The 25,081-nt window shown below is 36.9% G+C and overlaps 1 protein-coding gene across 2 annotated transcripts in view; it reads left to right on the top strand.

Annotated features, from left to right (window-relative positions):
* Positions 1-25,081, top strand: part of RYR2 (ryanodine receptor 2) — a gene marked incomplete at both ends in the record, with an annotated part of 724,637 nt that overhangs the window by 363,983 nt on the left and 335,573 nt on the right. For both annotated transcript variants that reach the window (XM_079725493.1, XM_079725494.1), the window contains 3 exons: positions 2,896-3,079; positions 5,432-5,567; positions 15,514-15,609. In XM_079725493.1, coding sequence (XP_079581619.1) covers positions 2,896-3,079; positions 5,432-5,567; positions 15,514-15,609 — 416 coding nt within the window. The remainder of the gene's footprint in view (positions 1-2,895; positions 3,080-5,431; positions 5,568-15,513; positions 15,610-25,081) is intronic.

The following is a 25,081-nucleotide window of genomic DNA, read 5'->3' as shown; positions in this document are numbered from 1 at the left end:
TCATGGCTTTAATTTTTGTTGTGACATAGCGTGCTTCTACCACCTTTGATTTCCCCTAATTATTTTTTTTTTCATTTTTTTGTCCTTGATAAATTAAGATGAAAAATGTCTCTTTATTGGAGAGTCCTAAAACTTAGAATCATTAACATTTTTAAAACTTTTTATTTTATATTGGAGTATAGCCAATTAACAATGTTGTAATAGTTGCAGGTGCACAGCAAAGTGACCCAACCACATATATACATGTATCCATTCTCCATCAATCTCCTCTCCCTTCCAGGCTACCACATAACATTGAGAAGAGTTCCCTGTGCTGTACAGTAGGTCCTTGTTGGTTATCCATTTTAAATATAGCAGTGTGTACATGTCAATCCCAAACTCCCTATCCCTTCCCCTCTGGTAACCATAAGTTCGTTCTCTAAGTCTGTGAATCTGTTTCTGTTTTGTGAATAGTTCATCTGTATCATTTCTTTTTTAGATTCCACATATAAGGGATATCATATGATATTTCTCTTTCTCTGTCTTATTTCACTCAGTATGACAATCTCTAGGTCTATCCATTTTGCTGTAAATGGCATTATTTCATTCTTTTTAATGGCTGAGTAATATTCCATTGCATATATGTACCACGTCTTCTTTATCCATTCCTCTGTCGATGGACATTTAGGTTGCTTCTATGTCTTGGCTGTTGTAAACAGTGCTGCAGTGAACACTGGGGTGCATGTATCCTTTCAGACCGTGTTTTTCTCTAGATACATGCCCAGGAGTGGGATTGCAGGGTCACATGGTAGCTCTACTTTTAGATTTTTAAGGAACCTCCATACTGTTCTCCATAGTGGCTGTACCAATTTACATTCCCACCAACAGTGTAGGAGGGTGCCTTTCTCTCCACACCCTCTCCAGCATTCATTGTGTGTGGTAGCCATTTTGGCTGGTATGAGGTGATATCTCATTGTAGTTTTGACTTGCATTTCTCTAATAATTAGCAATATTGAACATCTTTTCAGTATGCCTCTTGGCCATCTGTATGTCTTCTTTGGAGAAATATCTATTTAGGTCTTCTGCCCATTTTTTGATTGGGTTGTTTGTTTTGATGATATTAAGTCTCATGAGCTCTTGGTAAATTTTGGAGACTAATCCCTTGTTGGTCATATCATTTACAAATATTTTCTCCCAATCTGTGGGTTGTCTTTTCATTTTGTTTATGATTTCCTTAGCTGTGCAAAAGGTTTTGCGTTTAATTAAGTCCCATTTGTTTATTTTTTAAAATTTCCATTATGCTGGGAGATGGATTGAAAAAGATATGGCTGCAATATCATTAACAGTTTTAAGAGTCTTGGATAGCATTTGTCTGACAAGAGGCTTCTCCTGGAAAGCAATTGAATGGTTACATTTCTGATAGCAGATACATTCAACCTAATAACCTAAAAACTGATTTGCTATTATTTCTCTTTAGGTTTGAAAATGTAGATATTACATTTGAATTACTTATGAATTTTATTTACTTTTACATGATAGGATTTGAATTTGACTTTGTTATATTTATCATTCAACTAGAATTAATGGGTTAAATGTTTAGAACCAGCAATGTTACATTGCATATGAGTATTCATTTTAGAAAGGGAGAAATAATTTTCTTCTGACAAGTCATTTCTGTTGCTTTTTGGGCATAGAAGGCCTTGTAGAGATGGCAAGACAAGGTAATAGATGAATTTCATTGATGTACTTGATTTGGAATTACAGGTAGAAACTTTAAGATAGTCATGCAGTTTTACCATTTGAACTGTTTATAAAGCTGAAGTATAATATTCCAAAATTATTAGTAATATTTATGTAAATGATATATTTTAAATAATAGCATCATAAAGTTCAAAGATAAGCTAATTTTTCATTTATAAGGTTTTTATTGTTTTTTAAAATAAAAATTGTAATACAGTCAGATAACTAGAAAGAAATATTTCCTTGGAATAAAATATTGACATATAATTTTGCCAATGCAGAGGGCAGAAAAGGAAGTATAATATTTTATGCATCAAATTTTGTCATGACTAATATGAATGTTACTATATCAACTATAGTATAGGCATTTTCCCATTCTTTTATGGTATCTGTTGGGTATTTTTTTACTGAGCTTTTTATTTTGGAATAATTCTGATTTACAAACATTATGCTTTAAAGTGTTTCTTTCCAGATACATACAAAGCTATGAGTTTTAAAATTCAGAGTCTCAGAAGACCAACAAATTAACACATTTACATGCCAGCCATATGCTTTTCTTCAAAGGCTAGAAAATGCAACTTGATGCTGTTTCTTAATCTACTTCTTAAATACATCTCTTTTAGACAATGGAAAAGCATGTTAATATATTGTTTTCTGATTAATAAGTGAATTTCCTAAATTATTATCATTGGGATATATCTTTAAATTGGCAGGAATTAGGCAGGATGGCAGTGAGTGTCAGTGATAGCATAGCAGTTAACGGTGTTTACGCCAAAAACAAAACAAAACAGAACAAGTAAATGTCAGAATTATGAGCCTGGGAAATTGCATCTCAAACGGTGAAGTATATAGTGTTTTAAAATGAAAATCAGTTGGTTTCTAAATATTTAGACCATTGGTTTTGTAGGCATTGGTTCTCCAGATCCTTTAGATTTTCTTCTAGATGAGTTTCTCTTGATACTGGTGTTTAGCATTATATATACTTGACGGCATACAACATTTCTCATTTGAATATATTCATTATTTTTGTTTGAGGAAAATTAGGGCCTTTCTTATATGTTCCTTTTACAGGCATATAGGGAGAGAGAGTAAAGCTTTCAATCATCTATAGACTAAAAAAGAATAAAACAAAATTGTGAATCACTGATGTGGAGAAACATTTGTTATTTATTTTAGGGGCCTTGATGCTCTCAGCAAAAAAGCAAAGGCTTCCACTGTAGACTTACCTATAGAGTCTGTAAGTCTAAGTCTGCAGGACCTGATTGGCTACTTCCACCCACCAGATGAGCACTTAGAGCATGAAGATAAGCAGAATAGATTACGAGCTCTAAAAAATCGGCAGAATCTCTTCCAGGAAGAGGTGAGTTTCTACCAAAGATCGTTTCTTTTCTGTCGTTGTCTTGGGGAAACAACTTCTTGGTGGGGAAGATTCTCTATCTATTTGACATCTGCATTTTGAGATATACATGAGCAGATGTACTACTATACAAAGGGAACAAGGGAACCAGGCCTTGGGGGAATCCTGTAACGGTTTTTATTTCTTTCTCAGTAAGTATTAATTTTAAAAGATGACACTCTTCGCTTCTCTGGCAAAAGACGTTTTATTTTACTCTCTGCTCAGCTTCCATTCTGATCATTGTTGCACAGTAGTTTGCTTTATGCTTGTTATATAAAAACAGATTCTCAAAAGCGTCTAAATGGGTACAGGCTTTGGAACGTACAAGGGTTTTCGAAGTGTTCAGCAGGTTCCTTGGGGCTCCTTGGAAGTGCTTCAGGATCCACTGGAGCTTTGGGTTGGGGATGGAAGTTGCCTGGGAGAGGGCCACCTGGGAGGCAGGCTGCAGACTCCCTGCTTGGACAGAGCACCCCCATTTTTTCTTTTTGCGTATGTTAAGATTCTGTGTATGATTTTATTTTCCGGAAGTTCCCCTGCTAAAAAGAGCTCAAGTGCATATTTTATAGGCAGAATAACAGAAGGACCAAGTGATACATCTAATGGTCCTGATGCTAGTGTCCAAACTAGTACCATGTATTCAAGAATTTCAGTGGGAGGATGTCAGAGTTGAGCTGGCAAATCAGGCCAGATCAGCAAGTGTTCCCATTCTTCTCAGTGCTCCCTGTATGTGGATTAATGCATTTTTCTGAGTGAAAGTATCTTTGTAAAAAGTATTTAAGAAAAAACGTTAGTGGACATGGTTGAGTTCCCATAGTTCCTAAATCTATGTTCTTCTAGTTTTAAAACTGTTTCCTAATTTTCCATCAAAAGCCGTTGAACCGTACATTAACTTTTGAGGATTTTTTTCACTGCGTACAAAAGAAATGACCTATCTAGAGCTCATAATGGCATGAAAGCACAGGAAATGTCAACATAAACCTATAATAGCAACATGGAATAGTTTATTGAGATCATTTCTTTTTGTACATACCAAACTGTTAGGTATACTACACTTATTTAATATCTAGAAAAAGAAAATGAAATATTGGGTTGTGAAAATTTTAAATATTGACTTGGAGTAGTGTTTTTCTCAATTTCTCATATAAGACAATCTGAATGGGAACCTAGAAATGTTCTTAGGGTCATAATGCCTCTTACATTCTTTGTGTGAAGTTAATTTAATTTGTCAACTCTTTATAGCTCTTCCTTTCATGGGCTTTGCCTCCCTCATTTTGACAACCTTGATCTAGAAAGTATAATTTAAAAAGTAAAAGCATAATTAAAAGCGTAATTTGAAAAGTAGACAGCTTCTTACAAAGTTCTGTAATGGATTTTTGATTTGCTTTAAAGATGTGTTTTCATGAGCTTTTCTTTATTAAGTTACTATATCTTCAGTTTACTGTTAAAAAGGAATGATTGATGATGATGGTGGTGGTGTCCTCCCTAAAAGTAAGGATCTTCTCTTATGCTTTTGCAGGGTAGGGGAAAAAATCATTTTCCTCTACTCAGGTTCACTGGTTGGGGCCCTGCAGTTTAGACCGACAAAAGACAGATGTACAAGAGAACAACAAATAGATTATTAACATGTGCATCATGTGTATACATGGGAGTACTCAGTGATGGGTAACTCCAAGGAGTGGTTAGAACTCAGGTTTACATAGCATCTTAACACAAAGAATAATAAATTTGTAGGGAAGTGATAAGACAAAAGGAATTTTGAGCTTGGAGGGGCAACAAATTGTAGGAAGGAAATATATGGGAGAAACTAGTGGACGGTAAGGGCTAGTTTGATGTGTAGATCAAACGTCGTCTCAAGCATCCTCCTGCCCTTCCTGGTGGAACAGAGAAGGGTAGGGAATTTTTCGTGTCCGCTTTTTCTCAATTGCCTTCAGCCCCAAAAAATCCTTATGCCAAAGTGGCATATTTTGGGGTGGCACACTCCGAACCCTTGCACTTATGGTAGAATACTGTTATGATGGATTCTTCATTCTACTACTAAGCCTTGCAAATGTAAGTATGAAGTACATATTTTTATATTGTTCTGCTTCTATTTGAGAATAGCACTCAGGATTTAAAAACCACTCGAATCATTTCAAGAACATTTTATTTCACATGCAAGTGTGTTTCTTCCTGTCCTTTGAGTAAATGAGCTCAGTGTTCTTTATGATTAACAGACTTACTTTGCGCCAGGCTTTTTAAAAAAAACCAACTTAGCATTTTTTTTTTCCCCTGTGAGCAGAATCGCAGTTTCTGATGGGGATTTTTCTACCCTTCCAGGGAATGATCAACCTTGTGCTCGAGTGTATAGACAGGCTGCACGTGTACAGCAGCGCTGCACACTTTGCGGATGTCGCTGGGAGAGAAGCAGGGGAATCTTGGAAATCGATTCTGAATTCTCTGTATGAGTTGCTGGGTAAGAAGTATGATTGGGCTTTCAAGGCACCCAACTTATGTCTATTTAACATGATCGTGTAACAGTTACAGCAGCTTTATAACATGCTTTTTAATTGAGGCTTTCAAGTTTTACTTTAGTTGCACTAAAGTCAATGATGTTTAGTATTTAAATCCATCTCTGAGCGTGACAGGTGGCCAGAGCAGTAGTTTTGCCTTTGGTTAAAGGGGGCGAGTCATCTAGGGTGGAGATCTGTATCTGCAACTCCTAGGTAACTTGGCATATGCTCAGCAAAAATTGCAGTGGTATGATGCATTCCTGTTCACGCTTTGCAGACATTCATAAGGTTGTTGGATGGCTTCAATGTGATGATGTACATCAGAGGCTTAACATTAGCATATTATTGTTCTTATCATATATGCCCACTTCTTCTGGATACTTTCATTGTCATCTTCTCCCTCATTAACATAGTCATGCTTTCTTCTTCCACTTCTGTTTTTGTTCTTGTTGTTTCTGTCATTTAAATATGTCTTAGAAAAGGAACTTTAGTTGGAACTGTTGGATATAGCAAGGAAAGTTCTGGATTAGCTGATAGAAGGCCGTAGCATCATGATTATTGCAGATACACCCTCCTCTTGGTTTCCTCCTCAGGAAATGGAGGAACAAAGTTTCTTTTGTAGTTGCCTCCAGGCTGAAATGCTACATTCTGTTACTTCACCCATTCTTTGAACCCAGCATCACACACCTCATACATTGGTAGCTTCCATCTCTGGTGCGTAGACGGTGCTCAGCAGATGTTTGAGATGTAAACACCTGAGACCGTGTTGCTAGCTGGCTATTGTGAGATTTCTGGTTAATCTCTGTGCTTCCACTTCTTTTCTCCACCAATCTTTTAGACTCTGGGAAGCCCTCACACACTTCCGCATGCACTTTCATTGACTCTCTGACACTTGGTGTATAACTTCTTGTTCTAGTCTTCCGAGTACTCAAGCCCCATGGCTGCTCTGTCCCTTCCTTTTCACCTGTGACTTCAGCCAATTTATCTCTAGTCATTCGGCATTATGTCCTGCCCGTCCTTACCTCCAATCCACTACTATCCCTCCAGACTGTCTAGAATTATTTTATATCAGAGACTTGATATACAGGAAATATATATTTCTATTTAAAAAATATATTCTATATTAAGTATGTATGTATGTATGTATACAGCATATATTTCTTAAGTATATGCATTTATTTCCTTAATTCTTTACATCCCATTTGATTAAAGAAGGATTTAAGGGAGCTATTACTTAAAATTGACATAATTAGGACCCCCTAGAACTCACACCATAATGGAAGATAGCATAATAACCATATATGTCACTAAGAGAGCACACAGTGATTTCAGGCAGTGCATGCTTTGTGGCTTTTAAATTAATTTTTTCATGCAATGGGAGACATAAATTCTGAATGTACTTTCCACGTGTACACACACACACACACACACACACACACTCTTAACTTTAACTTCTATAGTTTCACACTGCTATTCCTCAGAGGGTTTTTGTTAATCCCCTACTCCCGTGTATGTGTGTGTGCGTGCAAGTATGTATGTGTGTGTGTATATATGTATTATATATATGAGACAAAACACTTGAGAGATATATATACATACATATATATATCTCTTCAGAAAAGCTTCCTTTTCTCTTTTATCTGTTTTCTCAAATATCTTTCCTCTTAATTGCTTGTATAGTCTCCTGAAGGGGCATCCTTGGTAACAGAGACTGCTGGGAGTCCAATGGACCTGGGTTTTGATAGAAGCTTCATCCATTCATCAAAGATTAATTGAGTGTCTACTAGGGGATATGCCACAATCTGGGCAATGAGGTGCAGTTGTTAGCAGGATGTAGTCCCTGCTCTCATGAAGCTTATGGTTGAGTAAGAGAGACAGGTGGTGTAAATAGCACAGCTAGCCACAGTGCTGTGCAGTTATTGCCTCAACCATCTCAGTACACGTTACTGTTAAATCATGTTAGTAAGTGATTAGTAAAAGACTGATAAATTTGACTACATGAAAATTAAAACTTTTAGGATAAATAATATCATTACAAAATAAAAAACAGATGGGAATTTTGTAAAATATTCAATCTATATGAAAGACAAAGGCCTAGTGTCTGTAATATACAGAGTTTTCATAAATGTATAAGAAAAGGGAATATCGCCTAATAGGAAAACAGACAACAGATGGCAACGGGTAGTTCACAGAACAATGAATAAAATAATAAAAGATTCTCAACATGGCAAATAAAGAAATGGAAATTAAACTAATAAGTAGAGATCATATTTCACTTATTAGATTGGCACAGGCAAAAAAATGGTAATATCCATCATTGGTGAAAATGTTGCAAAACATCTTCTTGGTGGGAGTATAAATTGATGAAATTTAAAGAAACCAAACAAACCTCAGTCAACAATACACGTAAAACTTTAAATGTATATATCCTTTTACTCTCAGAATTTCTACTTTAAGAAGTGTATTCTAGAGATATATTTGTGCAACTGTGGAAAGGATGTCCACTGAAAAATTGTTTACAAGTAGAATAAAATTGAAAACAATTTTTCTATCAACAGGGGGTTGGTTACATAAGTAATAGTATACCTATAGAGTGTAAAACTGTGTTATTGAAAATTGAGATAAGTATACCATTTGGAAAACTGTATGAAACAGGCTTGGTTTCTGGTCTTTTTAGTATGGCAATCTAGGATATGGGGTTAAGGGGAAAAAAGCACAAGATGCTTACTGTATGCATAGTTAGATTCCAGCTGCATAAAATTAAAAGTATGTAGAGACATATACATTCTTGTATATATATGGGACATTTCTGAAAGGATGCACAGAAAGCTGTTAGGTGGCTGCTTCTTGGAGAGAACTTTTATTTTTCTGTGTGTTCTAATGAACATTTATTCTTAACCTATTTACATGTATTACTTTTATAATTAAAAAATAGGTAACAGAAATTTGTAATGCTAGATAATTGATAATGAAAGGAAAAGTTAATATATTCATTCCAGTTGAGTTTAAAAATAGAATATGTCAGTGCATATAAAGAGAATCTTTTTCAATATATACATGGTAGTTTTAATAATGGTTGTTTTGGGTGAATAGAATTATGAGAGATTTTGTGGCTTAAATGTTCCTTTGAGCACTCTTGATAATCTGTTTTTATTGTAGTGATTTCATGATCAGGAAAAAAATAGTGAATAAAATCTTATGTTGACTGAAGAACCATCTGACACCAGTAGTTTTTATTGAAGTCGGTGTAATCATAAGCTAGGTAGACATGTATATGTAAGTGTATATTTCACCTTGGCTGGAGAAGTCTCAGAACGGCAGCAGTACTTGGAGTTCAATGTGATATTTATATCTCATTGTCCCTCTTTACCCAGCTATCAGAAAGTTTGCTGCAAGTATCATTAACTTCAAATTTATTAAGCCTCCTCCCCATTCTTGCAAAAAGGTAGACAGTAGGTTCTTTCATGAGGTTATGTGTGAAATAAACCTTCTTCTTTTACTTCAGCAGGTTTATTTAGCATGGAGAGAAAAGGGAGAAGGTGGGAATGATAATCTGTAACAGTTTAAAAATTTGACGTGGATATATTTAATATGTGTTTAAGTGGAGAATGACAAAAGCAGATTTATGAGCCTGCCATCTGGAAGACCTAAGGATCTTACAGACACCGATATTCATAGTTTGAAACGCATCGCTGTGGCATGCTTTCATACATCTTTTCTGACATCCACACAATTAATCTACAGGAGGCTTGCAAGCCAGAATGATTTTCTAAAGATGTCCTGAGAAATGCTCTTTGGCAAATTCTCCCTGTGATTACTCATGTTATGAAAATTCAGAGTATGAAACAAACAGGATAGACAGCTACTCTTTTAGGATGGGAGAAGTTACCAGTTTCTGAGTCCTTAATAAAATTGGCACGAGACAGATTAACAGGAGAAAAAGAAATAGATTTTAATTCATGTCCATGGAGGTCATAGAAATGAGACCTAAGAAGTGGCCAAAGCAGGCAGCTTTTATACTTTTTAGACAAAGAAACAATAAATTTGTGAGGAATTGACAGGACAAAGAAACCTGGGTTTTGAGTGCCCAATTAATGAAGAATCTAAACAGAGTTTGGGCTATGGGTTGTCAGTTATAGAAGTAACAGGGTTTGTTTACAAAGGTTTCTTGACCCAGGCTCCCTGTTTCTGGTGGTAAGCTTGTCCTTATACCTCCAGATGCAGGAAATGTGAATGAATCTTTCATGTGAGAGATTTATTTCCTGCTTTCAGGGAGACAGAAAGGAGGGTCAGAGTGTCCCTCTTGCTTTGGCCATTTCTTAAGTAACTTTAATTCAAAATACTCAATATGCCATAGAGGCACATTTTGGGGCAGCCTACTCTGGGAACCCACAGACTACACTCTTAAATTCTTCAACAACATTCTGAGGGTTTCTTTTGTTTTGTTTGTTTTTGTCTTTTATGGTTTTCAAGATTTAGGAGTATTCACTTGTTAATCTGAATATTATAAATATCTTTCTGGATTCTAGTTCTGTTGCCTCCTCATTTGTCTGTGCTGTTTAAGGCCTATTCACTTAGTATCTCTAGGCTTTGAAAGTAAACTCCAAGAGGAAACATAGTTTTATTTCCTGTGTGTCTCCAGCACCTAGAACAGTGCCTGATACAAAGCAGGTAATCGGTATTTGTTGAATAAATTTTTAAAGTGAGAGTTATCATGGAAGTTATATCTCAGTCCGTCTGTAATTTTCTGATTCTGTTAGTATTTTGAGAAATTTTGAGTCAGAGTTTAAAACACAAAAGCATGAAGACATAGGGATGTTATGATACTAGTAAGAAATACAGAATAGAGTATTTTTAACAGTAATGATTTTTCGGTTAAGTGCCAATATTACTTGCATTTCGTATTCTGATTGATAAAAGTTTAAGGATTTAATGAGTTACTCAACACCAAAAGAAGTTTGGTTCACTGAACTAGCACTTCCATCATATGCACTTAGTTCAAAATGTGTTTATAGTATTTAAATTGGGACTTCCCTGGTGGTGCAGTGGTTAAGAATCCGCCTGCCAACGCAGGAGACACGGGTTCGAGCCCTGGTCCGGGAAGATCCCACATGCTACAGAGCAACTAAGCCTGTGTGCCACAACTACTGAGCCTGTGCTCTAGAGCCCATGCACCACAACTACTGAAGCCCATGCGCCTAGAACCTGTGCTCCACAACAAGAGAAGCCGCCGCAATGAGAAGCCCGCGCACCGCATCGAAGAGTAGCCCCTGCTCACCGCAACTAAAGAAAGCCCCGTGTGCAGCAATGAAGACCCAATGCGGCCATAAATACATAAATAAATTTATTTTTAAAAATATATAAATAAAATTTGCACTTACAACCAATGTTATTCTGTAAGAGAATGGATCCTATTTATTCCTTAAGAAATAACATACCTCTAAGTGTCAGGCAATGTGCAAAAGTGTAATAAGACAGAGTGGCAGATCTAAAGGAGCTTAGAATATGCTAGAAGAAGACCTGCAAACCATTGTATTATATTCACACGTTATTCAAGCTTATATTTGCAGGGCCAACCATAGTGCCTGATGCATTAACGTCAATATTTCTTAAATAAATGAGGAAAAATAGTATGGCGGGTGAAAGGTCTTAACTTTCTTCCAGGACAATTAGGCAGCAATAACAGTATTTTAAGGTATAGCGTGCATGAAACGACATTTGTCTTGAGTTTGTTTCTGTACCTTGAGGTACAATGTAAAGTGGCCATTGTTCTTTGGCCATGAGAGTGGCGCTCCGAGCCATCTGATAGCTACTGCCACTGTCGGTATTAATGGCATTGTTTTCCTTTCTCTTTTTAAAAAGAAAGTAACTTTATTGTGTTCTTTAACTTAAAAATGAATACATCTTCATGATAAAAAACTTAGATAATTGACCAAAAAAAGAAGGTAGAAACGACTTTTAAATGTAACCACCCATTTTGGTGTATAACCTTTAAAAAATATTTCTTTGACTCTAAATACAACATTAAGTACACGTAAAACATTTCACACACCCACATACATACATAAACAATGGCAAATCCCTGCTAGTGGACATTAGCTGTGGTCTGATCCCCTGAAGCTTTAGTTGACTTGGTCCACATTCCAGTTTCATGGACTGGGGCAGACTTAAGATTTCCCTTTGATGTCTGACACTTTAGGGGCATTATTTGGTTACACTGTCTCCCACTTGCATGCTTCTTCCTTATTATCTGATGTTTCTCTGAGGTTACATAATATCTTGCTGCAGACCACCACCTCCTCACTGGTTCGTACAAACTTCCATTCTTATCCAGCCTTTGTGAGTTATTTGTTTGCTTGTTTATTTATTTTACAGAATTTACTGTGGCTTCAGAGGGTCCCTGTGCAGAATTGTATCACAGAGGGTGACCCTTTTTCCTCCCAGCTCCATTCATTCCTTCCCCCCACCCCCCATTTTAGAATAAGAGAATTTCCCCTTTTGACCTGGGGAGAGCTCTCCCACCCTTATCAATGTTCCTCAAGGTCTGTTTCTATCCCAGCAACTTATCATGATCTGTTTCTCAAAAAGTGAGCTCTCATTCTCTAAGAAATATTCTAAAAAACTCAATTTCTCCATTCTGTGCACATGCATATCGAGTATATACATTTACTTCACCAAAATGGGATCACAGTCTCAGTATTCTTTTATAGCATTTGTTTCCACTGACTTCTGTATTGTGGACATCTTTCCTCAGCAGTGACTATAAACCTTCATCAGGCTTTAGTGGATGTACTCCACCCTACTGAAGGGATGTGTCATCATTTATTTAGCCCACACTCAAGCTGTTTCCAGTGCTTTGCTATTATAAATAGTGTTAGGATGAGCTTTCTTGTATTTCTCTGTATATTTTTCCATTACTTTAGAAACTCAGCTGATTTTTTCATGGGTAACTTGCTGAATTATAATAAGTCACACACTCTGTTTATTTGGGAAACATACTCTGCACGTGCACACACATGCACACACACATTCATAATGCTCAGGAGGCATTCTGTTTGACTGAGTTCAATTTTCTTTTGATTAGAAGTACATACAGAGTCTATTGAGATCATCATCTGTTTCATGTGACTTATTAATAGATTTCCTAATACATTTCTGTCTCACTGGAGTATTGAAGCCCCACTTGAGTTAATGCTGCTAATGCACTGCTGAATATGGTTTGTAAATACCATCCTTGTGTAAGACTTTGGGATCTGCTTTCATAAGTAAGAGTTCCCTCTAGTTTTCCTTTTGTTACAGAATTTTTATTGGAGTCTAGTTGATTTAAAATGTTGTGTTAGTTTCTGCTGCACAGCAAAGTGAATCAGTTATACATATACATATATCCCCTCTTTGTTAGATTCTTTTCCCATTCCCTCTAGTTTTCTTATATGCATACTCTTTTTGGTAGGCACTGATATCAAAGTTATACTGCCTTTGTAAAAAAGTAGGGAGATTTTCTTACTTTCTTTACTTTGGAACAGTTTATTATAGAAATGACTTAATTCTTGAATGTAAAAAAAGTTTTTGGTTTTGACATACTGCTCAATATTACTTGTGGTTTGTTACTCTATTTAGATTTTCTTCTTTGGTCATTTCTGGTGAAAAAAAATATATATTTGGAGGCCATCCTCTTTCCTAAATGTTCAAAAATTCCAGTACAGAGATATATAAAGTAGCTGTGTTTATAATTCCTTTTTCTTCTTAACTTTGTTCTTTTTCTCTTTTCTTCTTGATTAATGTCTTTGATATTTAGCTTATATTTAAAAAAAGAATCTTGACCATATTGATCAATCATATTTCAATTTATTACATAGATCACTTCTATTTCTAACATTAATTTCTGCTTTTATTGCTCTCTATTTTTCCTATTCTAATATTTTTGATATTCTTTTTGTATATTTTGAAAGGAGTGTTTAGTTAACATTTTTCACCCCGTTACTTAGCGATTAAAGTGTTTAGTTTATTTTTCCTTAAGTACAGTTTTGACCATCGACCATTGATTGTATAAGGTAGCATTGCTATTTTTGATGTTTACTAGATATTCTAAAATTGTGGTATTGATTCCCTCATTGACTAAAAAATTACTTAGGAGAGAGTTTAAATTTTTATGTAGGTTTTATTTTTGTTTCTGCTTTTCTTACTAATTTCAAATTTCATTACATTGTTGTCAGAGAACTTAGTCTGTATACCATTTCTGTTTGTAGTAAGTTTAGTGAAGTTTTCTTTGTGGCTTACTGTAGGATTTTCTTAAACGTTCCATGGTTTATTAAAAGGGTTTATTTGTGTGTTATTAGTTTCTTCAAGAATTACCTTATCTCTAACATTTGACCTCTAGAAAATAGTTAATATATTTAATTTTAAAAACCAGAAGTCAAAATTAAAGGAGTGGGTTAAATTTTAAACAAATGAAACTCTATAAAGATTCAAAAACTTCACCGTTTACTTTCCCCCAGTTGCTGCTGTTCTAAGTCAGGAACAGATGTTCCTACAGGTTAAAATTAGAAGTCCCACTGAGCATATAGGACTCCTCATTCCTCTACTACACCTCATCCTTGACACATTTGTCCCTCTGTGTGTGTGTGTGTAGCTGGTTCTTCTTGGTCCCAGAGCTGGAAGAGAGCCTAAGTAATTGAATACATCACCTTGTAATATTTGTACAAATGTTATGGGGGCTCCACTCAGAAAAGAGCTTTTCTTATGCAGTTGCAAGAACTGAAGGCTTCCTGTCTTTTCTGTCATTATTTCTTTTCTTACTTTCAGGCGAGGTAACAACATTTTGGGGAGGAAAGAGGAAATGTGAAGGAAGTCTTTAAGTTTAATTTAACTCTGTTGCTGCAGGGTCTCCTTTGTTTTGCTCTTAATAAGGAGATGAAAAGGTGGTAGTCTCAAACTTTAGTTCTTCAAACTGTTTCCTAGCACTACTATACTTTAAATAGTGATTTTTCTTATAGCAGCATCTTTTTCACATTAAACATTTTTTATATAAAAACCTCATCAGCCCTTTATAAACAGTTATACAGTTTCTGAACAGTCTTATAGGTGTAAGGGTAGAATTTACATAAAATATTTACCACATTTGCTTTGAAAGAAGTGAATGATTTAGAAAAAATAAAAGTATTAAATTGAGTATATCAGTTGGGTTGAAAGAGATCCTAAGGGTCACATAGGAATTTCATGTAAGATGGGTTCTTTGGTCAAAGAAGTGTAGAAAACACTAGGTTAAGCAAAGTTAGAATAGATGACTTTATTGCAGGGGTTAGTTCTTAGAGTCTTTAATGTGCATTGTGAATCTCTAAATGGAAAGAAGAGATATAGGGGGGAAAATGGTTTCAAACTTACTAGCCGTCTGCCCTCCCACCCTCTTTTTCCTGTAACATTTAATGATATATCTTTGCGTGTCTGTTATAGTTACCAGTTCTATCTCCTAGTATTTTGTGCCACATTTTCTGGTAAACTGATGTTTTCTTAACTTCTTCATTATATAGGTGAGAAAATTGAGCTCTAGGGAAATTAAATAATTTAGTCTCACAGCTAATTAAAAGAAAGGAATATTGGAATCCAAGTGGGGAAACTCCCAGGACACTGTTTTTTTCCATTACCCTTCATTATGACTTTCCAATGAAATGTTACTTTCTCAAAATATAGTCCTTCTAATAAGCAGTATTTTTTCAGTCTCCATTAATAAATATCAGTTCTTTTTTAAATGTCTCAATTTTTGTGTATGTATATATGTATGTATTTGTATGTGTTTTAGGTATAAAATAAAGGTATTTTGTTTTTGATCCAACATTTTATGGCTACTATTAGCTTACTTTGGTTTTGAACTAGAAAATCACGTAACTGTGAAATCTGCTTTTTGTTTTGCAGCGGCTCTAATTAGAGGAAATCGTAAAAACTGTGCTCAATTTTCTGGCTCCCTCGACTGGTTAATCAGCCGATTGGAAAGACTGGAAGCTTCTTCTGGTATGTTTTCCACTATCTCCTTTTTATGATATATTATTCCTGGGTTTTTTTTTTTCTATTTTATGTCCCTTAAGACATTAAAAACTGAGATTCAGTGCAATATAAACGTTTTCCTTTTACTAGGTTAGAAAGTTTACTGATTGCTAAAATCATTGGTATTTTCATTAGTTATTTCTGAAAAGCAGTCTAACCATATCTTCATTTACATTTAAAAAAGAATGAAGTTCGGAAAGCCACTGAAGAGCCAGCATTCCCATTACTTTTCAAATCAATTGTTCCTAATGCATTAGTACATTACAGTACCATACAGATAACAGGATTGGTTTGGGTGAATTGTTTTTGTTCTTTAGTTTAAGTGAATTGAATTTGAAAAAAAAGGATTGGTTTGGAATTCACATTTTTAACTTGTCTTCAAATGATTATGTGGACAGATTTGGAAAAAAAATTAGTTTTCCAAATCATGTAGCACAATAGTTTATTTTAAAGGGATTTAATAAATACCAATAAACAGTCTGCATCATTGTAAAATAGTTAAAGGCAATAAATCTGATACATCTGTCTCTAACAAGTATGTTACTTTTACATTGTTGTGGAGATGTACCTGTGCTTACCAGGCCTGCCTGAACTCTGGCACCGCAGATTGCCTCAGGGACACCCCAAACTGAATCTATTGCTCCTCCATCTGTTTGCATAGTGTTCCATTAGCTGCCCTTCTATAGCACTGCTGCCCATTTCTGTTATTTATTTTTCCTCTCCATCTCCTACATTAGTAGTGAACTCCTTGAAGGTAGGGCCTCAGTTTTATTGATCTTTGTATTCTCTGGACCTGCCATACCATCTGGCGCTTAGTAGGGGCTTGATAGTATTTGTTGATTGAATGAATGACAGTTTGAATTCACTTAATAATATACCTGTCAATACAGGAATAATTCCATGACTTTTCATGATGAAGACCCATTCAGGGACAGGTTTGTTGGAATTGAATGGATAGAGAGGTAGAAGAACAGATAGCTATGGTCAAAGGAGGTTACTTTTAAGTCACAGAGTGAAATTTCAAAGTTTAAGATTCAGGAACTTAAATCTAAGTTAAGAGAAATTTGAGTAACGATGAGTTCTGAGACATTCCTGGATTGTTGGGTGGCAAAAATAGAAAAGGAGATTGTTGAGGTAAAAAAGGTGCAAGAATTATGACACAAGGGTTTTCAGGGTATCACAGCATGAATGAGATAACTATGAATCAATATGGAATATATTCAGTAAGGAAAAACTGAATAGCTACTAGGAGGAAGTGATCAAATAGTAGTAAGATGATGGCAGGGATTGAGAAATGGATAAATTCTTGGTTCAAAGCATCTAGAATTGTTGGCAAGCTCCAGTAGATACAAAAAGTATGCTGGTCTCTTTCCCTGGCCCAGAGAGTATCTGGAAAGAGAAAGGAACAGAACAACCTTCAGGATGCAGTATGAATTCTGGACAAATCAGCTGCTTCACTTTTAAAAAAATGCACAGCAAAAAAAGCTCAAAGGAAAAGAGGAGAGAGAGAGAGAAGGAAAGAACAGAGCAGAGCATCCTTTAAGCTTGTTACAGGACCAAACTTGGGTTCGCTCACTGGCGTGCAGTAAAGCCAGTCTACCGACACTGGGCTGTGGTGAAGGAAAGTGCAGCGTTTATTGCAGGACACGAAGCCAGGAGAATGGGCAGCTCACTCTCAAAAGACCCAAGCTTCCCAGTGGCTTTCAGGGAAGGCATTGTGAGGGAGAGGGCTGCAGGGTGTGTGATCAGCTCATGCACGGGTCTTGGATTGGTTGGCATCAAGGTGAACTTTCAAGCATCATCAACCTTCTGGTTTCAAACACTGTTGAGTGTATGCACTTGCGGTCAGCAATTTTCATCTGGTTGGGGTCCGCTTCCTATAAAAACAATCTAGGAATGTGTGTTGGGCCTTTATGTGTATCTTTCAGGGAACTGGGAGTTTGTGATTCTGCTATGTGGCAGATTTATAGTCTACATTGTTACTAGTTTCTGGGCCCAAGGCTGTTCTTTGTTTCTGCATCTTCACATTTCCTAATCTTTAACTCTTGAACCACCCTTTTGAGACTTAAGGGAGGCCTGGGAGACTAAAGCAAAAGCCTTTTACTTCAAAGGACAGGGACACAGAGGCTTGCATATGGTTTCAAGCTCAGCCACACAGAGTCCAGTGTTTACAGTCTTCAATTTAGTCAGTTATAGGCACAGTTGCATTGGCTACAGATCGCTACTTGCTATGATCATTTCCCAATCCAGGTGTTGGTCGCAGGCATTTCTACTTAAAATAGAAGGCTTGTGCCCTGAGAGAGCAGGGTGAAAGTCAAGAGTAGGAAGGACCCTTAGAGAATGCTTCACCTAACATTCTTACTTTGGAGGAAGAAAATTGAGGCATAGAACCTTGAAACGACTGCTTTGAGATGCTAGAATTAACTTTTATAGCCAAGATGAAAACGAGCTCCCTCACAATCAGGCTTGAAATATGTTCACTATACCTTGTAGCCTCCTAGTTTTTAAGTATCTAAAATTTTTTTCACTGAACAGGTTTCTCTGCTGTAGTTACATTTATTCTTTTAGTGAACTGCGTTTTTTCCCTAGAGGAAGTAGAATGTTGCTTAGTTTTTAAAAGAGACAGTAACAATAAGGACATGCATATATATGTATATGCACACACAGAAATAATATAAATGTATTTCAATCATGCTGTATTGTTTACTGAGTGCTTTCGTATGCATCATCTTAGTTTCTCTCTATATGGGATTGCTGAATACACACTCTCCTCTGCTTGTCAATCTCCCAGCTGTATGAGTAGCTTCTGTGTCTGTATATGAGCAGCAGAGCAGAGCTGGGGGTCTACGAGCTCTCAGTTGCCTTCAGAAAAGGGCAATGGACAAAACTCAAAATAAACTGGTGCAAACTTAAGTAGAAATCTGGTGAAGACATGAAAAGAGTCAGCAAAAGGATGTGTCAGTGAAAAAGCTTACCTTAGTTTGGGTTCCACCAGAAGTGGACCTTGAGACAAGGGTCGAAGGGCAAGTTTATCTGGGGCGTGAGTGGACATGAGCCAAGGTAGAGAAGGGGCCAGAGAGGGTGTGTTGATAAGCAGGTTACCGCCGTGGGAATCGAGCTACTTGGGGGCGGGGTGCTTCTGCGGACCCGTGCCTTAGAGTTATCCCACCTGAGAGGCGAGGGGGTTGGAGTGTTAATAACCAGCTTCTCATTGGCTGGTGCTGCTCCCTGGAGACGTTAGCTCTGGGGCTCCTCCGGCTACCACTGTGGTCACAACAAATCTCGAAGCAAAGAAATGTAGACACTGGCAGTTGGAAATCAGGCAGTGTTCACTGAATGGAGAGGATGAGAGTCTGACCAGGGCCCTGGCAGCATCTACTACCCAGCCAACTGCTCTTTCACTGTATGATATGGAGAGGCAGCTGATTTTTTGGTTCACATTCTGCATTATCTAAAGTTGACCAGTATCGCTACTGCATAAAGCCTTCTTAGAATATCTGATCAGTTTTAAGAACAGCCACTATGAATTTCTTGCGGGGGAGGGGAGATAAATCGGACATTGGCCCAGACTTCATGTGTGACTATGTCTCTGGGCCAAATTTAATTGAAAAGACAAAAGACTTGTATGAGCAAGTACACTGATTGAGTTGATGTATTTCTGAAGGCTGGGTGTTTCTTTAGGATGTTCTTAACCCTTGAAATACTTTTTGAGCATTTCAGGAGATGGCTAAGAACAGTCTGCTGGTTAGGAGGCTGCATATTTTTTCTAAGTCTTATTTTTTACACAGTCTATTCCCCCAGATAGTTTTGCAGGGAATCAAAATGGCCTTCTTAGGGATTCCTGCCAATTCCTCCCACTCTTAGCAAGTGCCGTGAGTGAAGCTCCCTCTGGGGCTAAGCAGGATAAGGGGCTTTGAGTAGTTGTGAATTGCCAGAGCTTTGCGCTCATGTCCAATCCAGCTTTTGCTACCTGGAAACATGATAGTTTAAAGCTTCCAAAGATGGCACAGCTATTTCTTGCAAAGCATAAACTCATCATTTTTCAAAGGGAAAAATTTGTAACCAGTGGAATAATTTGTCCCAGAATCTTGTGTGTAGGAAACTCTTCCACCTTAGTATCTACTTAGGTGTGAGCAATTGAGTTAGAAAGAATATGAGTTCACAGGATATTATATGAGATCCACTGTTAGGGATGCAGAAATCACAGCTAACCTTTTTAAGGGATACCAACAATTCATACAACACTAATGCTAACAGAGAAAGGGACAGTGTTCTAGGAGATAGCCATGGAGAAGGCAACTTAAGCTCTTGATTGAAAGCTTTTGATTTTTCAGAAAGTCAGCTATGTTAAACCCAGGAGTTTATGTACCTGAACCTTATAAGAAGCTCTAAATCAGAATCATGATGATACTGGAGACCTTTTAAAGAAAATCTTTTATAATAGCTGTTGGGATCAATATGTGTTTGACTCTGTAACCCCACACTGTAATCATCCATTTGCATCCAGAGATTCACCTAGAGCACGTTAAAATGATTAGTGTTTTTAATAATGATCTTGGGTCATCAGGATATGTAAATTATGTTTAATGCTGATGGGTCACTTAAGACAGGGAAGCAGAGAATACATTTTTCAAAGATATCCCCTCTAAATGTTTGAAATCATGTATTAGAAATTAAAGGTTACTAATTTAATAGTTAGCTAAGGGGCTTCCCTGGTGGCACAGTGGTTAAGAATCCACCTGCCAATATAGGGGACATGGGTCCAGCTCTGGTCCTGGAAGATCCCATGTGCCGCGGAGCAACTAAGCCCATGCGCCACAACTACTGAGCCTGCGTGCCACAGCTACTGAAGCCCATGCGCCTAGAGCCCGTGCTCCGCAACAAGAGAAGCCACCGCAGTGAGGAGCCCGCACACAGCAACGAAGAGTAGCCCCCGCTCCCAGTAAATTTAAAAAAATAATAGCTAAGACCCTTGTCAAAATTACTCACTTTTGAATGATGCTAGAAAACTTAGTATACAGCCATACTTCTTCCTTTCTGAGTAAAGCGTTAAGTTGTAGCTGGAAAGAAGAAAGAGGGGACAGAGATCCGGATTTGGAGGGCTTCCTGTATTTTGAAATATCTCACCAGCAATGGGAAAAATGAAGAAAGAATTCCCCCAAAGTAAAGTCCAAATGAATGAGAACATTCTTTTCTGAATGCAAACTTGATCCAAGTCGCTAGGTTATCCAAAATCTGTGTCCTTTTCAGAATGCTTTTCTAAAAATCCATGTGTGGGATTGATGGCAAATTACATTTCTAGAAAATGGTTCTTGAAAAAAATCTTCGACTATCTCATATTTGAGAAAAAAAATTTAGTGCTTTGCAACATAGAATTGATTTTATAATCATTTTCCATAGTTACCATTTAACCACATTACTAATTTCTAGCAGTAGACATTAAAGTGTGAAGGATACCAGAAGTGACCAGGCTGAGAGCATCCCTGGCTTTTATAGAGAGATGGCTTTGTAGGCCAGGGCTTTAAACCCCAGAAAGGAGCATAATATACAAAGGTGGTCTCCCTAGGCTTTAATTAACCAGCCACCTGAATATTTGGATGAGAAACATGCAAAAGGTTGATTGCCCAAGGACAGGGGTCAGTTGGCACCTGTTTTGGTCACTTCCCTGACCTTGGAGGGCTGTAATGCTCTCCTGACATTACTCCACGCTGGCCCCAGTGGCCTGGGCTGCTGCTGCTGATTTTGCAGCCAAGGTCAAGCAGTTGTTTTATGGCAGCCTTACACTTGTCTTGCCTGTCCTGGGTGCCTGGTCTCCATCCATGCTGCAGTAGCCACCTCCCACCAATTGGAGAGAGCCTTTGTCTCCCAGGGGTTTTCTTGGGCGGTTCCTGGAATTCATGTTTCCATCCTGCTTCCTTAGATTCTCCACAGTTGGTTTGGAGATGGGAGTGTTCCCCACTTTTACTTATTGTATTTTTCTCAGCACACAGCCCTTTAGGGTGGCATTCTACAAAATCCTGGTTAGCGAGAGGAAGTCTTGTCTCAGAGAAACTATATTATCCAGGGAGGGCTCACTTGAGAAAAACTGCTTATTAAAAACAAAACCACAGTGATCTCTGCATTTCACCTGGTTGGTTTCTAGTCCTCTTCAGGTACTGAACTTCTTCTGTCTCATTGTCATGGACAGAACTGACGTTTCAGCGCTTTTTCGTTTTTTTCAAAAATTTTATCGGAGTATAATTGATTTACATCAGCTCTTCTGCTTTGCTGCTGATAGATGACTGTTTAATGCCAGCGTCTCGTCTGTTTGAGTTTTGCTCATGCCATTCTGTTTATTAAATATTCTTTAGCGTCATCTTTGGTGAAATAATTACACTGTGTCACTTGCAGTATGGCTCTATTTCATGCTCTTTCCCTTCATGATAGATGCCCCTCTGGTGGGAGGAAGCAAATGATTATGTGCAATTGTATTCTTCTAATACCATGAGGGAGAATAATAACCCTTTCATATAAATAGATCAGCTCACTTGACAGAGATTTGTAGAATTTCTGAGGTGGAAGTGATTTTGGGGGGTATCTTAACCCGGCTAACCTTCTTGGGCATCACTGCCCTGTGTCCCGTCTTTCTTTTGCTCTCTTGAATCACATTACACAATGGAGTTTAGAATTGAATGATCTAAAATACTACTTTCCATCATGTGACTAAGTATTTTGAAGTTCTCTGCCAGTACTTTCTGATATTCTCTGGTCGGAAGCAGTTGCTTACCCTCCTAAAACTATATCCACTTTTAACTGCATTTTTAAGCTGTTCTTTGCTCTACGCATATTGATATATCTCAGGACTGCATACCATTCTGCACTTAACACCCTGTCTGAAATTGTGGTTTTTCATTAAATGATGTATCGTGTAACTTTTCTCCTTCCCCTTTTTTCACACTTGCCAAGTATCAGAATTAGTTTATTCTATTCCTTTGTATTTGTTTCTTTTGTGCTTATCGGAAGGAATACCCCTGACTTGTCCTCATGCTGCAAGAGAACTTTCACAATTGACATAAAGCTCAGGCAGATGCTATGATCATTTTACATTTCTGCCCAGAATAATTTTCTCAATAAATATTTGCTGCTTTGAGGCAAGTATCTTTTTGAAGAGTTGATTAATCTGTATTTCTCTTGTCTTGGAGAAATCCATCTTGAAGATGGCAAAATGTGTAGATCTTCTAAATATTTATTTAAAAGGCATTAGAGCAGTTAATTACATCTGCCAGAATTTCTATAGATACTAATATTTCACAGAGAGACACAGTTGTTGGATTTGTATACATTTTAATGACTGTATGGTGTGGCCAAGGAAATCTTAATTTAGGGCACTGTGCTGAGAATGTCATATGTATTATTTCACTGGATTCCCCCAGTAACCCTATAAGGTATGTTCCATTATAATTTCCATTTTATAAATGAAGAATCTGAGGATAAGAAGCTCAGAGGTAATTTTTTTAAGATCAAAGAAAGTAATGGAGTTAGAACTGAACTTGCATGGTCTGTAAACTTGACAAGAGCAGGGCTTGTATCAATTTTTGCTCTGCACTTTACTCATACCCAGGACCTAACACTGAGAATGGCCCATTTTATGTACTCAGTGATAAATGAACAAATAAATGAAAAAAAATAAATAGCAAGATAAGACTGTCTTAAAGTATTGATGATGTCTTGTCTGGCACTCAGCACTTCATAGGCCTTGAGACATGACAATTTATACAAACATATTTATATAGCATAAAATTTCTAACATTATTATTTAACTCTGCTGTATCATAAACTGCCTTTAATTGACATTTTCTTTTCTTCTTTTAGCTGTCCTTTAACTTCTCTAGTTTGTCTATCTTTTATAAATCATTGCTCCCTAAACTGAAGGCAGCAAACCATCAGAGGCCTAACTAAGGCAGGATGGTACATTATAATTACATTACTGATTTTATGTGTTTTATTTCAGCTTATTTACCATGGGAAACTTTTGACTCATGTTCATCTTATCTTCCAAGAAAATGCCCTAGGTCCAACTTTTTTGTTTTTCTTGCTGAAGCATTCCTAATATTCTACCTTTCTGTATATGAATAACAGTGCAACAATACCTTTACCTGGACTAACTTCCATTTTTATTAATTTTCCTCTCATTTTCCTATTTTTGTCAACTTCTGTTATATTTTAATCTCATTCCTGTCACTTCTCTCTCCCTCTCAGCTTTATGTTAGCTCAGGATTTAATGAGACCATTTTCTTCTCTAGCCTCAAAACCATTATTATAAATTGTAAGTATATGCCATTATGTGTTTTCCCGATTTGGCTTGTGACCATATCTCTTAAGATCATTATTTTTAAGCCTTTATATATTTTAATATTGATGTCAATTTAATTCATTTTTTTTTCTCTATTTGAGTGAGATACAGAAACCCTATTTAGGGTGACTTCTCTTTATTTCACAAGTTAGCCCTCTGTTACGGAAAGAAAGCAAAATTTGTATTACTTTTTTTGTTTCTTTTCTCCCTCTCTGTTTGTTTTAAAAAGTGAAAAAAATAAATTTAGCCGTTCATCTCATACTGAAACTGAAATGGTTCCTTGAATTCAAATTTATACCCATAAAATGGTATAATAACAAGTTATTCCTTTCTCAGCGCTTCAATCTGTAACCTGCAGAATTCACTGTAAATGTTAAAAAAGATGTGTTGTAATTATGCTAAATACTGATTCATTATTCAACTCCTGCTGTTTGTTCTGGGTGAGGGCCAACTGAGCTCCCAACCAGTTCAAACTAGAAGTTTCTGCCATTTCTAGTTCCATGTTCGTGCCCACCCATGAAAGAAGGATGGCTTGGATGGGATATGGGAGTTGTGACTCATTGGCAGTTTAGTTTAAATTAGTGGAACAAAACAACAGATGTCTCTACAGAACCCTCTCAGATGCACAGGCCCAGGTACAAATGCATCCCTTTACACCTGTCATATTCTTTCTTTCATGGCTTCACATTTGGTGTGTACCCCAAAAACCTCCCAGACTCCTCGGACGTTTAGTCAACATGGCGTTAGCTGGACTTGTCTTCTGCTCTCTCTAACCAGTGATTATTTGCATATTTTTCTTTTCTCATAATGGTAATAATATCATGAGAAGGGCTTCCTGTCCACCAGGAATGCTTTATGTCTTATTTTAGCATTCGTAAGGTTGTAAGGCTACTTGGTTAATCTTTCACTGTATTTTTGGCCCAACAGTCCTGCTGTCTCAAGAAAGAAAAATTTTCTGCCATTGAGTCTACTTGCCCTTCTTGCTCTCTTACCGCAGTCCCAGATATACTACCTTAACTAATTTTATTTTAATAACTAACCTTTATTTTATTTCTTCCTGCTGATCAATAAATATTTTCCCTGAATTTTTCTTCTAATCAGTGTTGT

The sequence above is a fragment of the Hyperoodon ampullatus genome (assembly GCF_949752795.1).
Source record: "Hyperoodon ampullatus genome assembly, chromosome: 1".
Taxonomy (NCBI): Eukaryota; Metazoa; Chordata; class Mammalia; order Artiodactyla; family Ziphiidae; genus Hyperoodon; species Hyperoodon ampullatus.
The sequence above is the reverse complement of the archived record's forward strand: the minus strand, read 5'-3'. Positions and strand labels throughout refer to the sequence as shown.